The 14387-nt window shown below is 49.1% G+C and overlaps 7 protein-coding genes across 7 annotated transcripts; 2 read left to right on the plus strand and 5 right to left on the minus strand.

Annotated features, from left to right (window-relative positions):
• Positions 1 to 1381: 1381 nt before the first annotated feature.
• ASPWEDRAFT_46154 (uncharacterized protein) lies at positions 1382 to 2229 on the minus strand. Its single transcript, XM_040836707.1, has one exon. The coding sequence runs from the start codon at positions 2222 to 2224 to the stop codon at positions 1871 to 1873; it is 354 nt and encodes a 117-aa protein (XP_040684229.1). The 5' UTR covers positions 2225 to 2229; the 3' UTR covers positions 1382 to 1870.
• Positions 2230 to 3031: 802 nt separating this feature from the next.
• On the plus strand, positions 3032 to 4260 carry ASPWEDRAFT_177207 (zinc-dependent alcohol dehydrogenase; the record flags this gene model as incomplete). Its single annotated transcript, XM_040831622.1, has 4 exons — positions 3032 to 3182; positions 3230 to 3597; positions 3644 to 3722; positions 3779 to 4260. The coding sequence occupies 4 exons, from the start codon at positions 3032 to 3034 to the stop codon at positions 4258 to 4260; spliced, it is 1080 nt and encodes a 359-aa protein (XP_040684230.1).
• Positions 4261 to 4272: 12 nt separating this feature from the next.
• ASPWEDRAFT_120310 (putative C6 transcription factor) lies at positions 4273 to 5996 on the minus strand (the record flags this gene model as incomplete). Its single annotated transcript, XM_040828980.1, has 3 exons — positions 4273 to 4638; positions 4687 to 5134; positions 5206 to 5996. 3 exons carry the CDS (start codon positions 5994 to 5996, stop codon positions 4273 to 4275), a joined length of 1605 nt encoding a protein of 534 aa, XP_040684231.1.
• Positions 5997 to 6182: 186 nt separating this feature from the next.
• ASPWEDRAFT_46160 (uncharacterized protein) lies at positions 6183 to 6887 on the minus strand. Its single transcript, XM_040836709.1, has 4 exons — positions 6852 to 6887; positions 6556 to 6801; positions 6372 to 6498; positions 6183 to 6318 (listed from the first exon to the last, which is right to left on the minus strand). Exons 1-4 carry the CDS (start codon positions 6864 to 6866, stop codon positions 6260 to 6262), a joined length of 447 nt encoding a protein of 148 aa, XP_040684232.1. The 5' UTR covers positions 6867 to 6887; the 3' UTR covers positions 6183 to 6259.
• A 665-nt stretch (positions 6888 to 7552) lies between these two features.
• Positions 7553 to 8180, plus strand: ASPWEDRAFT_177210 (DUF967 domain protein; the record flags this gene model as incomplete). The annotated part of the gene is made up of 2 exons (XM_040831623.1): positions 7553 to 7585; positions 7641 to 8180. The coding sequence occupies 2 exons, from the start codon at positions 7553 to 7555 to the stop codon at positions 8178 to 8180; spliced, it is 573 nt and encodes a 190-aa protein (XP_040684233.1).
• Positions 8181 to 8453: 273 nt separating this feature from the next.
• bipA (Hsp70 family ATPase KAR2) lies at positions 8454 to 10598 on the minus strand (the record flags this gene model as incomplete). The annotated part of the gene is made up of 3 exons (XM_040831624.1): positions 8454 to 9022; positions 9087 to 10192; positions 10252 to 10598. 3 exons carry the CDS (start codon positions 10596 to 10598, stop codon positions 8454 to 8456), a joined length of 2022 nt encoding a protein of 673 aa, XP_040684234.1.
• Positions 10599 to 11472: 874 nt separating this feature from the next.
• ASPWEDRAFT_32726 (putative translation elongation factor EF-1 subunit) lies at positions 11473 to 14242 on the minus strand (the record flags this gene model as incomplete). The annotated part of the gene is made up of 5 exons (XM_040833710.1): positions 11473 to 12680; positions 12731 to 12913; positions 12963 to 13712; positions 13876 to 13944; positions 14011 to 14242. The coding sequence occupies 5 exons, from the start codon at positions 14240 to 14242 to the stop codon at positions 11473 to 11475; spliced, it is 2442 nt and encodes an 813-aa protein (XP_040684235.1).
• Positions 14243 to 14387: the final 145 nt, after the last annotated feature.

Genomic DNA, 14387 nt, shown 5'->3' on the forward strand with positions numbered 1-14387 from the left:
CCATCAACATCCGTATACACTATTCAACTGGGTAGTATAGATCTTTCTTCAATGTCAGGCGTACAATCGGGCCATATGACTCTGGGTATAAGTCCATGTCAGGCTTTTCTGCGATATCTCCCATCCACTTCTTCAAAGCTGTAACCTGCGTTCAGAGAGCATTGATAAACACTCAGTGCCCTCCCATTGCACATCGATCATATCTTTTCCATGGAGAGCACGACATTTCTCCACCATGTTTGGGATGCTAATGACATCGAATCCATTGTCATTTTCATATCCAGATGGGTAGGAGTCTGGATCCTCCGTTTCTGTATTTTTCTTTTTGAAGTTGGGGGCAAAGCCGCATGTGACAACTCAAAGGTAATGGTCAATTTGTTCAAACGAGGGCTCAGCAGCTTGAAGATCTTTTCAACTGTCGGGCTAATCATCTCAGTCCACTTATAAGTATCGTCCCCGGAGAGGTGAGATAGGACGTTCCACGAAGGTTGTACACGAAGACTCTTCGGCCCAGATCTCCCATGCCCCAGACGCTCAGAGCCGATAAAGTCAATCCTGATATTGGCCAGAAAGGCTTGGTTTGATGGTCCAATCGTCACAAGCCAACTGTATAATATCTGCCAGTCTGTTTTGCCATCTTGAATGAAGAAATGAAACACATTGCCACGGAAGAACAACGACGTCGCCTCCTGGTGTATTGCTTGGTTGCATAGGAAGATATTCAACACTCCCTTGTCAATGCTAGTAATTCGGAGAGGCGTTATGATCTGGTCTGTTGTGTATATTTTTGACTATGCATCATGTTATGATTTCAAAATAAAATAAGCCGTTTCCTTGACCTGCGTGTTGGAGGTTTCATATCGTGGCTCAATATCTATCAGTTCGTTTGAGGTCATGATTAGCTTGTAAATGAGGATGCGGATCTCTACCAGGCTGATATTTTCTATCGTCTACCTGGGCTATCTTGATGACTTTCTGTGCAGGGCTGCTATTCGCTGATTTGCTGTGTTTCTATCGTACGCTGCACAGCCAACCTAAAGCCCTCTACGCGGTATGGCTTCGTATGTCTGTATTTTACGAGTGACTATTTTTCGATAATCCCACAAAGCCTTTGCCCATCCTCCTCCCCTTTACCTTTTCCTGCTTTTCGAAAAAATCTCCCCTTGTTTTCCACTCTCCAATACCCAGTTGAAAAACGATCCAAGCACGTTCGAGCCATTCAGTACCTTTCTAAATCATAAAAAACCTCCTTACACGGTACAGTTGACTCTCCTGATGCCCCAGATAAACAAAGCTCCAACCACTAATGCTTCGAACCACCCTCCAGATGGCCAACAGAAGAGGTCAAAAGCGCAAAGCACCCAAGCACAAGCTGAACCCGAAGGGACCCGTCAACAAGCAGGCCAAAGCTTTGCAGGAGGAAAACGACAACAATCCGAAGTCATACGACGGGTACCTGCCTTGCGATCCGTTAAGGGACTGGGCTGCCGAGACGACCCTACCCCTGCCTGCCGACCATGAAGACCCCTGGGCTGAGCTCCAGAGAAGACCGACGACCCCGAGTCCAATATCGCTGGATGGGGTTGAATGTGAACTTGTTCCACCGTTTTTTTGGTTGGAGGACCCGATACCACGCCGATTCCTCCACTGTATCCTTTGTGGTCTAGATAGCGGTATATCCATGCAACAAGACGACCTAGACAATCTGGAGCCTTAGTATGTCTGTATTTTACGAATAGGCAGAACAGAGATGGACGAATATGTTATTAAACAATTGACTAAAAGACATAACACAGATAATCCAAGCAGTCAACCTTCAAAGATAGACCTTCCATTCAAATCCAAACCACCGGCGTAAACGTTGCAGCCGTCAATGCCTGTCAATCAGCTTCTGCCAGCAATCATTGTAGCGTTCCCAGCAAGGCTGGACACATTGATTGAGCTTTTCGTAACACGTGTTACCGGGCGTTGTTGCCCAGCAATTATTATACTCGCAATAACATTTCTGGATGCAGTTATTGTAGGGGTTGTGGCACCCATTGACGCCGGTCAGATCGCATGACGGGGCTCCAAGCGCCATTGGGAAGATGGGCATGAGGACGGCGAAGAGGGAGACGGCCTTCATGTTGAGAGGAAAGTATATAGTATAGACTTGGGATATAGACTTGGGTAGTAGGTAGTTGTAGTGGATGAATTCTACCATTCGTTCGGGAGGGCCTAGCATTTAAATACCTATTCTGATCGTCTCCTGGAATATGCTCCAAGTAAGTGTCACGGCCTAGAGCAAAAGACAGTCCGTCTGGTCAACGGGTCTAGATCTCCGAGTCTATAATGATAAACTTTTATGCTTAATGTTAATAATAGTTTGTTTCATGCCTTTTTTCTCCTTTGGGAGTTGAGAGTTAAACTTAAAATGACATCACATTTATATAGGCCAGTGTCTAGGCCTGATCGAAAGCAGATATCTCATCTGACCTTCAGAACTATACAACAATAGAGCACTTGTAAGACACATCAGCCGATCATTGTTGGATATGTTTTATCCGCACCTGTGTAAACTTTAAAGCCTTCCGCCACATTATGGGCGGGGGAGAATGCATCCTTTTGATAAATAGGATTTAATTCAATCTGGGCGTGGTTGTAATAGATCATTCTTACTCTAGATAACATTAGAATAATTACATCAGCTAATGGTGACAGAAAGACGGAGAAATGGCTCGGAGAATAGCTCTCGAGAAAAGACGATCATCTGGTGGATGCGGGGAACCTGCAGTCGGGATAACAATGGCCTTTCTTCGATTCATTACACTTTATTCCTAAATGCTGTCTCACCTCGGAGAAATGCACTGCACTGGTCATGAACCAACGAGATCAAGTCTAATACTCCAAGCATGCTCTCATCATATACACGATGGAGAATTATCACAAAGCATGCAGATCACCATCATGAAATTCCCTTCAACTGGTCTATATATACCCGCCTGAATCCCAAGACTCAAAATCAAAATTAAAAATCAACTTCTCAAGCAATATGACTGTCGTCCAAATCCCCAAAACCCAAACCGTGGCTCTCGTTTCCAGCCTTGGTGGCAATGTTGAGTTTCGCGAAGGGTACCCCGTTCCCACCCCCGGCCAGAATGAGGTCCTAGCAAAGGTCCTCTACACAGGGGTCTGCCAGAGTGGTAGGTACCCCAGTTACCATCTATAGTGAACCCGTCTCACGAAGTAGACCTTCATACAAAGAACGGTACAGCTGCTGGTGCGGACGGAACTCCTATTACGAATATTAAGCTCCCACATGTTGGCGGACATGAAGGTATTGGTCGGATTGTATCCTTGGGTCCAGGATGCGGGTCCGATCTTAAAGTTGGAGGTCTTGTCGGTATTCGGTTCTCGAGCCGTGTCTGTCGGCGATGTGAATTCTGTCTGGCTGGGACGGAGCAGTATTGTCTCAAGAGTACCAATCATCTGCATCATGAAGATGGCAGTTTCCAGGAGTATATCGCTTTGGATGCTGATTACCTGACCATTCTTCCCGATGATGTCGATCCCAAAGTGATGGGACCGGTGCTTTGTGCAGGAGTGACAGCATACAAGGTAAGGCCTTGTCGCATTGTCGTTTTATCCTACTGACAATCAAAAGGCAGTTCTGAATACCAACACCAGAGCCGGAAATTGGCTCGTCGTAGTCGGTGCCGGAGGTGGTCTAGGTCACTTGGCAGGTAGGTTAAACTGGCCCTATAAACTGGGCCTGTAAGAAAAAAGCTAAATATAACAGTCCAATATGCCAAAGCTCAAGGAGCACTGGTAATCGGTGTCGACGCCGGCGATAAACGAGACTTTGTCCTCGGACTAGGCGCCCAAGAGTTCATCGACTTTACCAAAACTGATCCCGTCCAGCGAGTGCACGAAATCACTGGCCTCGGTGCCCAAGCAGTAGTCGTGACTGCTGGAAGTGCCAAAGCCTTTGCACATGCGTGTGAGATGCTGCGGGTCGGTGGCACCCTCAGCTGCGTGGGAATTCCTCCCGGACGTCCATTCCTCGAGACGCCAATCTGTACGATTGTCATCAAGGGACTTCGTATCACTGGTAACCTGGTCGGCTCGTTGAAGGAATGCATGGAAGCGGTGGATCTGGTTCGCCGTGGTGTGGTCAAACCAGAGATCAAGGTCCGGCCATTCAGAGAACTCTCCCAGGCGTATGAGGAAATGGAAAAGGGCGATGTTGCCGGACGGATTGTGCTTCAGATTTCAGAGTAGCTGCTGACAGTCCTAGCCAGTCGATGTTGGCGAGTCTAGATTGTCTTGATATGATTCTGTTGGATATGGGATATCCTGCAGCAGCTCCTCTTCGATAAAACAAACCAAGCTATTCTGTTCAGTTATTACTTCATTTTCTCCGTCCTCTTCACTAAATCCAATACCCAGTAGCCGCGCCGGGGCCTTTACTAGAGCTTCTGCAGTCTTTGCGCGGAGAATCGATTTCAACATAGGGTCTTGCTCCAGGAAAGGCAGTATTTTCTGATATAAAGCATGCAAAAAGTCCGAAGGCCCCAGCTGGAAGTTGGGACGTAGTGCCGCAGAGGTAAATAAAACAGTATCTGCCAGGGAGTTTGCGACTTCGAAGCACTTGAGCAACTATTATTTCCATTAACACTGCATTCTATTCCAGGGTCGTGAACTCACCTGGTCCCGGCCCAAAGGTAGCAGATCCGACTCTGAAAATCCTCGTAGTGATTGCAGAAGATCACGACTGACAAGAGCTGGGAAGTCAAAGGTCATTAGCTCAGTGTAGGCCGTCGATGATAGCAGACGCAAAGACAAAGCCTTTTGCCAGACAATTGTCCGCATCCATTCCCTCGTAATGTAATAATCTGCCATTCGAGTAGATGCACTATTCCCCTGACCCAGATAGAGTGCTGAGAGTGTCGCCTCGGTCTCGGCCAGGTCTACTGGTGAAACACCTGCATCCAAACAGGTTCCGTGTCGAACTGAAATTCTGTCAAATGCAACGAAAAGACGAACCAACTCCAGCAGCCCTTGTACATGGACATTTTCAAGCATCACCCCTACTTCCGGCAGTCGAACAGGGATCGTATAGGACGGTGCAAGGCCAAGATGCATGGAATAGCCCCTTGTCCATGTCAGCACGCTTAATCATGCCTGTACAAGACAGGGAAACTATGATAAATTGCGTATCCTTACCTCTCAGAAACCCAGAGTAGAGGAAACAGAATCTCGCGATTCTCAAAAACATCCGACGCCCATGCCTGTTCCATCGGGTCATCAACATCCAGCCTCAAAAGCCTCGCGCCAGAGATAGCCTCTTGTATAAAAATCATCGCTGAGTTCCGCTGGTTGATCTTTGCATGGTATACGTGCAGAAAAAAGGATGCAAGGATGCACCTCGCGTCGAGGCTTTCTCGGTAGTTGCTCTGCTCCCGAATTCGAATACACTCTGCAGCCATCACGGAGCTGTCCACCGTCCATTGTTCCTCTGTCAATGGAGCCAGATGCAACTGTGCCATGGTCGCCGCAGAAAGTGCCGTTGCAAGACAGTATGTGTTGTCCTCGTAGTGGCCATTCTCGAGTTTCTGCAGGAGAGCCTCTGCTTTGATCACCGGCCAGACACTGTAAGAGTACTCCTGGTACAGACGGACGGCAGACGCCAGAATTGACCGGGGAATTATAGTTTGGCTCCATGTTTTGGATGTCGCATCGTATTCCCTTTCCGTGCCAACGCCTTCCTGGACGTCCTCAATTGTTGTCGGACTAGCTCTCGCAGGGACTGTCTGATCTTGACCCTCCAGTGTATCCTCACTAACCAGAGGATACCGACGAACCTTCGGTCCCCTCCTCCGCGCCGGCTTGAGATATGTGCATTTCCCCTTTCTGGTTGTCTTCTGACACCTATCGCAAGGCCAGGCACCGCTGCATTTGACCTTTCTGGAGATGCACTCGTCACAAGCGCGTTTGGTGAGTTGTTGCGGGCGCATGAATCAATGTTATTAGGATAATGTGAAGCTGGTGGAAGAAAGATGATAACTGATGGGCAATGGTGTCAGGTATGATGGTGGATAGCAGGTCAATCCCCGCTTCGAGTGGGGAAAGAGAAAGATGGAGATGAGGGGAAGAAGAAGAGAGAAAGATGGCGGTGTCTGATCACTACATACGGAGTACTTCTGCCCAACTTTATAGCTTGTTACTATTTCAAGTTACTCTATTTTTATATAATTATTTAATATTCTAATAGTCATGTTTATGCATCCTTGATACCGACACATGCCTGCTCATTCATAGCGCCGACGACAGTAATTGCTGGAAATCACCAGTTAGCATTTCCCACTGGACAAGAGGTTCAAATAACATACTACAAGCATCGCCACTCTCCAGATAGTCCGAGACAGCATTGCCTAATTCATGTTCAGGCATAGGGACATCAGTCTTGCTATTGCCATCCGCATCCTTCAATACAAGATAGCCATCTTCGGCTCCGTCCTGGTAATCTGATCAGTATACATAGTCGCTGTATGACCGTCAGAGGATGAAACAAACCAGTGAGTATTCATTTCTGTGGACAATTGGGACATCAACAGACTGGCTAGAAGCAACGATATCCTCGTATTTCTTGCCCGTGAAGATATCGATCCCAACTACATGGGACTTGGTGTGTCCATGCTTACCGGTCCGCGAGGTCGATATGTCGACAATTTTGCATGGGCGGCCCTTGATCACCACATGGCCACTTTTTCTCAGATCAGAAGCGACACATTGCGAAGTCAAAGCATCGCCGTCGAAGCTCTGCAGTATATTTGTTAGAGACTTCAAGTGCTTGGAAGCGGTGTACATACTTCGATGTCAGACATTTTGGACGTTACAGATATTTGGGGTCAGTGGGAGGAAAAGAGAAAAGAAAGGAGCAGAAGGCAGGATAAATAAATAAACGATTGGCAGCATTACATCAGCTCAAATTCTGCTCTATAACGAATAAGGCCACGATTCACGGGGTGGGGGTTCAGCTCGTTCAGCTCGTTCAGCTGAAGATTCAGCTGAAGATTCATAGTGGAGTCAAGCATCACTCTAGTCTAATTCACAAATGAATACATAAAAACAGTAGAAAAGGTACTATGTAGTGTTGTAAATTTACTCTATAATCTTGATGAACAGTACAATAAGTATAAAAAGTGCTGATGGAATCCATGCTATATTTTCTAATATAAAAGACTTCAGGTTAAATGGCTGGACAGTGGGGAACCATGCATTGCATGCACAACACCAACAATAGAATAAATACTAAATTCCTTATAACTATTATTATTGTTATAGTAATACTATACTAATAATAATGATCTCCACCCGGAAATGAAGATGGAGCAGTTCCAGATGTCTTTTCCATCGTCTGTCGCTTCGACCTTCTTCGTCTCGCCCTCACCGGCTCTGCGTCTCCCGGACGTCATTATAAATTCGTCCCGCCCCCGCAATCCATCATCAACTCCAGGTTCTATTTCAATTCAATCCAATTCACTCAATCATTATCAAATATACCATCACAATGGACAACCCTCTCGGTCCTACAAGCAGCGATGTAACCACCCCCCCTTCTACTCATGTTTATGTGTTTCTCAACTAACAACAACCAGCCCAGCGCCCTCGCCGCCCAAGAATCCTCCCCCTCCGTCATCTTCCCCTCCTTCACATCTACAACCGCCTGGTCTCTCGGTCTCGCCCTTCGATCCCGCATCCTCTCACTCCCCTCCGAGCAGCGCAAACCTGCCATCATCTCCATCGCGCTCACGGGTGGCGCAGAGCCCCACGTCGTCTTTCAATGCGCCACTGAGCCTGGCACCGTCCCGGATAATGATGTCTGGGTGCGGCGGAAGCGGAATGTCGTGTTGCGGTGGGGTGTGTCGAGTTGGTTGATGCGGAATAAGACGCTCGTTAGTACCGGTGCTGCGCCGGCGGAGGTTGAGACGGCTTTTGTTAGGAAATTTGCGCTGCGCAGTTCGAGTGGTGGTGCTAATGCTGACGACTATGCTATCCACGGTGGCGCGTTCCCGATTCGAGTAAAGGGTGTCGATGGTGTGGTGGGTGTCATCGTCGTGAGCGGTCTCAAGCAGGAACATGATCACCAAGTGGTGGTCGATGTCGTGCAGGACTTTATCCAGCAGGGTTCCAACTAGTTTTGTATATTATCGACTGTACCATCTATCTACGGACACCGCATACTGTTTAGTGGTTCATTGAAACCATTCTGTATATTGGCTACATTGGTAAAAGTGATTACATGCAAGACAAGTCATGTTCAAGGTATCATGCTATTATTTCCTGGTTCTCCCATACAATGGCCGGAAAAAGTAACCATGTATACAACTAGTAATGGAGAATAGTGGGACAAATCACGCCTGAATGGTTGGTAAAATAAACAAAAACTCCATAAATCCCTCTAAGTAATTTTACAATTCGTCATGGCCGACGGGCTCGTCATCCTCGTCACCACCGGGTGCAGAGCCGTAGAGCTTGCTAGTGATGGGGTAGGCGACGTTGGACAGCTGCTCCTTCTGCTCCTCGAAGTCCTCTGTGGTAGCAGTGGCGGCGTTGTCCTCGAGCCAGTCGGTAACCTCCTTGACAGCATCGATAATGGTCTGCTTGTCATCCTCGTCAATCTGGCCACCGAGACCGTTCTCGTCGTTGACCTGGTTCTTCAAGCTGAAGGCGTAGTTCTCGAGGGCGTTGCGAGACTCGATCTTAGACTTCATGGCCTTGTCCTCCTCGGCGAACTGCTCAGCCTCGGCAACCATGCGCTCAATCTCCTCGGGTGTGAGACGACCCTTGTCGTTGGTGATGGTGATGGACTCAGCCTTGCCAGTACCCTTGTCACTGGCGCCGACCTTGAGGATACCGTTGGCGTCCAGGTCGAAAGAAACCTCAATCTGGGGAACGCCACGGGGGGCGGGGGGAATGCCGGTAAGCTCGAACTTGCCGAGAAGGTTGTTGTCCTTGGTCATAGTACGCTCTCCCTCGACTGGAAAATAGTTAGCAGCTGGAATTTCCATGATTGATATGGATGGTTTCTTTTGAGAACTTACAAACTTGGATCAAGACGGTAGGCTGGTTGTCAGCGGCGGTCGAGAAAGTCTGAGACTTGCGAGTAGGGATGACAGTGTTACGGGGGATGAGCTTGGTCATCACACCACCAGTGGTCTCGATACCGAGGGTAAGAGGGTTGACATCCATGAGAACAATGTCACCAGTGTTCTCTTCACCGGTAAGGACACCACCCTGAACAGCAGCACCGAAAGCGACAGCCTCGTCGGGGTTGATACCCTTGCTGGCCTTCTTTCCGTTGAAGAACTCCTCGAGGAGGGCCTGGACCTTGGGAATACGAGTAGAACCACCGACAAGGACAATGTCGTCAATGTCAGCCTTCTTGACCTTAGCATCCTTGAGCACCTGCTCAACGGGCTTGAGGGTTCTCTTGAAGAGATCCATGTTGAGCTCCTCGAACTTGGCGCGAGTGAGAGTCTCGGAGAAGTCGTTGCCGTTGTGGAAGGCTTCGATTTCAATGCGGGTGGACATCTGGGAAGACAGAGTACGCTTGGCCTTCTCAACCTCACGCTTGAGCTTACCCATCGACTTGAGGTCCTTGCGGATGTCGACATCGTTCTTCTTGTTGTACTGCTTGACGAAGTAGTCCATGATACGGTGGTCAAAGTCCTCACCACCAAGGTGAGTGTCACCAGCAGTAGCCAGGACCTCAAAGACACCGTTGTCGATCGACAGAAGGGAGACATCGAAAGTACCACCACCAAGATCGTAAACAATGACCTGGCGCTCGTCACCGGTCTTGTCCAGACCGTAGGCGATAGCGGCGGCGGTGGGCTCGTTGACAACACGGAGAACGGTGAGACCGGCAATAGTACCGGCATCCTTGGTGGCCTGTCTCTGGGCGTCGTTGAAGTAGGCGGGGACGGTAACAACGGCGTGGGTAACCTTCTTGTTGAGGTAACCCTCGGCGATCTCCTTCATCTTGCCCAGGACCATGGCGGAAACCTCCTCGGGGGTCATGGTCTTGGGGGTCTTGTTAACATCGACCTTGACGACGGGCTTGCCATCCTTCTGGACGAGCTTGAAGGGGAACAGCTTGGCGTCCCGCTGAACATCCTTGTCATCGAACTTGCGACCGATCAATCGCCTAAGAAACGATTCTGTTAGTACATACTCATGTCAATTGCAATACAGGTAACCACTCACTTGATGTCAAAGATGGTACGGGTAGGGTTAGAGGCGTATTGGTTCTTAGCAGCGTCACCGACCAGGCGCTCCTCATCGGTAAAGGCCACGTATGAAGGGGTAATACGGTTTCCTTGGTCGTTGACGAGAATCTCGACCTTTCCATTCTGCATCACACCGACACAAGAGTAGGTAGTACCCAAGTCAATACCGACGACAGTTCCATAGTCCTCCTGGACAGAGTCAGAAGAAGCGTTTGCGGTTCCGAAAAACGCCAAAGGCGCAATGAAGACAAGAAGAAGGTAGAGGACGGTGGACCAAGCAGCGAATGGCTTGGACTCGCCGCTGCGACTCGCCAGTCGCGCCATTATGTGAATTATGTATGTAAAAATCGACCTTTCACCAGACACTCAAAGAAAACAAACACGAGTAGTCTTGGAAGGAAAAAAACCCCTACTCCCAAATTGGCTTCCAAAAGAAAAGGAAGACAAAGACAATGGAAGAAAGAGAAAGGGGGGAAAGGCGAATAAAAGCTGGGCGAGAAAAGAGAGGGTTGGAAGAGAAGAGGAAGAAGAATGTCCGAGAAAGTCGCGGCCAGCTTCTTGTATCGCTCGCGAGGCGGCGAAGAAAGCGCAGCGGCCATGCTGGCCTTTTCGCGGGTGCTGCATATAAGGTTACTTCTCGCGCGCTGATTGGCTGGCGGCCGCTGGGGAGGGCAGGCGCTGATTCAGCCATCGCATTCACCGCCTGCATTTTGCCGCCAATCCCTCCGAGGCGTTCGTCCAAATGGGTATAGCAGGTGGGGCCAAACACACCAATGGAGGCGCAGAGGGCCCCATCGAACTTGCTAGAACAGGACAAGCCGACCAGGGGGCACTGCCCTTTGTGGCTTGTGAGGACCGATCCTTCCTCTGTTCGGCATGGACCGTCAGGTACGTTCTTGCCTGATCAGGCATCTTCCGTGCAGTTCTGTCCACGTATCATCTTCACACCGTGGCTATGGAGGGTTCCGAGTCATACTACTATGGAGCAGAAGTTGTTTAGGTGTTAGGATCGGCTGGCTTAAGGCTTCAAGGCTATGCTCATGCACGGGCCATTTCTACGAAAATAGCATTTCAGTGCTGATTATGATTGTTGATCTGTGGATTGTATCTCCGCATTGTACAAGGCTGAGTTTGGAAGTAAGATGTAGTAATATTTCTATATTTCTAAACTGTAACATGGAATCGTATGGAAGATCTTCTATTCCAGTAACCCGGCTGCGACAGTGTCACCACCAGCGCGGAGAACGATCCTCGTAGGCGCCTCGAGAGGCACGGCGTGATCCATCTCGACCACAATTCGTGCCACTACCCCAGGTCCGACAATCTTGGGCTTCTTCTTAATGGTTGCACCAGATCCCTTGTCCAGCGTGGCTACTAGCTTGTTTATCCGTCCAGGAACATGGAGACGACCTCGGTGAATGTCGACCATTCCAGGCATCAGGTGGTCAAACGCAAGCACCTTGGTGGTGAATGAGGTGACATTCTGGATGGGAGCTGAGGCACGGCAGATCACGTCGCCTGATCGAAGGTGAATGGGATCGATGTTGGCAAGATTGAGGACCACGTTTTGCCCTGCCACGGCCCAATCGCTCGGTTCCCCGTCCACTTCCAGGCTTCGAATAGTCGCCTTCTCTCCACTAGGCATCGTGAGTATTTGATCTCCAACCTGCAGACTGCCGGCATCTATCCGACCAGAAATTGACAGAGGGTTCTGCACACTTCCCCGGAAAACGTCCGCTATCGTCATCCGCAACGGCTTGTTAAGCGCGTAGGTGTAACGTTCGGATGTCTCCAGCTCCTCAATCAGGGTACGACCCGTGTACCATGAAACATTAGGATCTTCACTTCGTCTGGTGATGTTGTCTCCACGGATGCCCGAGCAGGGGATGAATGAGATGTTCTTCTCTTGGAATCCAGCAGCTATCAAAAAAGATGAAACTTGCTGTTCGATCTCATCGAATCTTTCTTTATCCCACTGCACCGAGTCCATCTTATTCACGGCCACAATAATCTTTTGAACACCCATGCTTCGCACCAACAAAGCGTGCTCCTTAGTCTGGCCCTTCAAACCAGACTCAAAGTTTCCAACGCCTGAGTCGATAACTAGAACCGCAAAATCCGCCTGACTAGCTCCTGCAATCATATTAGGCACAAAATCCCTATGTCCAGGAGCGTCGACGATGGTGAAAGCAGTCTTTTCCGTCTCAAACTTGTTGGTCGCAATATCAATAGTGACACCGCGAGCCCTCTCCTCAGAGCCCTGATCCAACACCCAAGCAAGAGCAAATGATCCCTTTCCAATCTTCTCCGCTTCCCGACGATACTTATCCAGCGTGCGCTGATCAATGGCCTTCAAGTCTGCCAGTAAGCGCCCCATGAGTGTACTCTTTCCTGCATCAACATGGCCTTGGTTTTATCAGCACGACACTCCTCGTCATGAAACGAACAAGACTAACCAATAACCACGAAATTTGCGGCATTTTTCCGTGTCGACTTCTCGTATTCAGACAGAACATCAAGGTTCTTGCTCTTGACATTCACCTTCTCCTCAACGCTCAGATTATTCATGCCACCAGCCAGATCAGCCTGGTTCTTTTTAGTACCTGCTGATTTTGAAGCAGGCTGTTTCGACTTGAAGCCTGCAGTTCATTAGGCGGAAGTTTTACATCTTTCTCCGAATAGCCAAACCTTTAGCTGAGCTTTGCGCATTGATGACAACATCGTCTGGACTCGGGCCTGCAAAGTCAAAAGGTTCAGTAAGGTCTTGTCCATAGATTTGCATTAACTCCACGGTATTAGATCGCAGGTGGCTAGGCTCAGTCATCGGTCGTGTGGCATCGCCGACAATGATACTAGCAAATGTAGATGGCGGTGCACGGATGTTGGCTTTTGGCTCTTCAGGTTCCTTTTCCTTTTTGGCAACTTCTTTTTCCGGTTCGGCCTTGGCCAAGGGCTTGCTTGGTTCGGGCGATGGCTTCTTCTGGAGCGGCGCCCCAAGTCGAGTACTTTTACCATGACCACGAGGAGACGGTGCAGCCTCCCCGGGCTTCTGTGCTTTCCCATTGCTAGCCAGCCTTTCACGTAGCGACAATGTGCTCCCCTTTTGCTCAGTCGGCGGCTGGTCAACCTGATCGACCTTCCCGGCGGGTGTGGCTGGCACTGCAGCTGAAGCTTTCTCTTCCTCTTTCTTCTTCCGCGCAGCGGCCAAAGCAGCCAATTTAGACATCTTCCCTCCAGCTTCAGGGGCTCCACCCAACAGACCAAGTCGAGGATAAAGAGGTTCAACAAGGATATCGGCCTTCCGGTGTTCAGGCACGTTAAGCCACGGAGAATCACGAAAGAACTCAGCCGCCGAGAAATGCGCAGTCTGCGATGGCATCGCCGATGGAGGAATGGGATACGCCGGCACTGAAGAAACCCTGTTAGAACATTTCCGAGCTTCCAGAGCGGAGTCAGTTTTGAATAAAGCAGCAATCACGGAGGGTAGGACATTATCGTAATATACACACCTCGTTGCGCTTGTGACCTGAGCCCAGCCACCAAAGAATAATCCGTGACATTTCATTTCAAAAGAAAAAAAAATCAAATATACTATGCTTACCAGTATTCCCTTTCGGCTTCGCCGCCGCCGCAGCACTCTGCTGCTTTTTTATTTCTTTCTCCCTCTTGCCTAATCCAAGCAAAAAATCCCAATTAGCACCTCCCCCAATAAATATACATCAGAGATCCGACTCACTTCGCAGGTAATTCACGGTTTTTTCCACATCGTTATAGTAATGCCACAACGATTCCTGGACCTCTTCTCGCGTCGCTGTCACGGAAGGCTCCCCCGCACGCAGCTGGCCAAGCACCTCTGCGGTAAATTGCTCGGTGAGTTCCTTCTCTTCCGGGTCGGGAGAGAAGTAACCATCGTCGTCTTCGTAGTCATCGTCGTCGTAGCTCACAGTTTTCATGCGATGTCTCGACATGGTCGCTGCAATTGCCGCTGAATCGTAAGCGGTGGGGTTCGGAGGAGAGGTTCACAGGGTTCACAGCTAAGTTAGGTAGAATCCTATAAAGATTAATAAAGAAAATCGAGTAAATATCAGTAGGCCTCCTCTTCGAGTAAATGGA

The sequence above is a fragment of the Aspergillus wentii genome, assembly GCF_001890725.1.
Source record: "Aspergillus wentii DTO 134E9 unplaced genomic scaffold ASPWEscaffold_9, whole genome shotgun sequence".
Classification (NCBI taxonomy): Eukaryota; Fungi; Ascomycota; class Eurotiomycetes; order Eurotiales; family Aspergillaceae; genus Aspergillus; species Aspergillus wentii.

Bases quoted from the DNA above. Each gene is read 5' to 3' on its own strand.
- ASPWEDRAFT_46154 (XM_040836707.1), bottom strand. From the start codon at position 2,224: ATGCTAGGCCCTCCCGAACGAATGGTAGAATTCATCCACTACAACTAC.
- ASPWEDRAFT_46160 (XM_040836709.1), bottom strand. The intron at 6,499-6,555 runs GTTTGTTTCATC...TCAGATTACCAG, and splicing joins ACAGAAATGAATACTCACTG to GACGGAGCCGAAGATGGCTA. The intron at 6,319-6,371 runs GTATGTTATTTG...GGTGATTTCCAG, and splicing joins GGAGAGTGGCGATGCTTGTA to CAATTACTGTCGTCGGCGCT.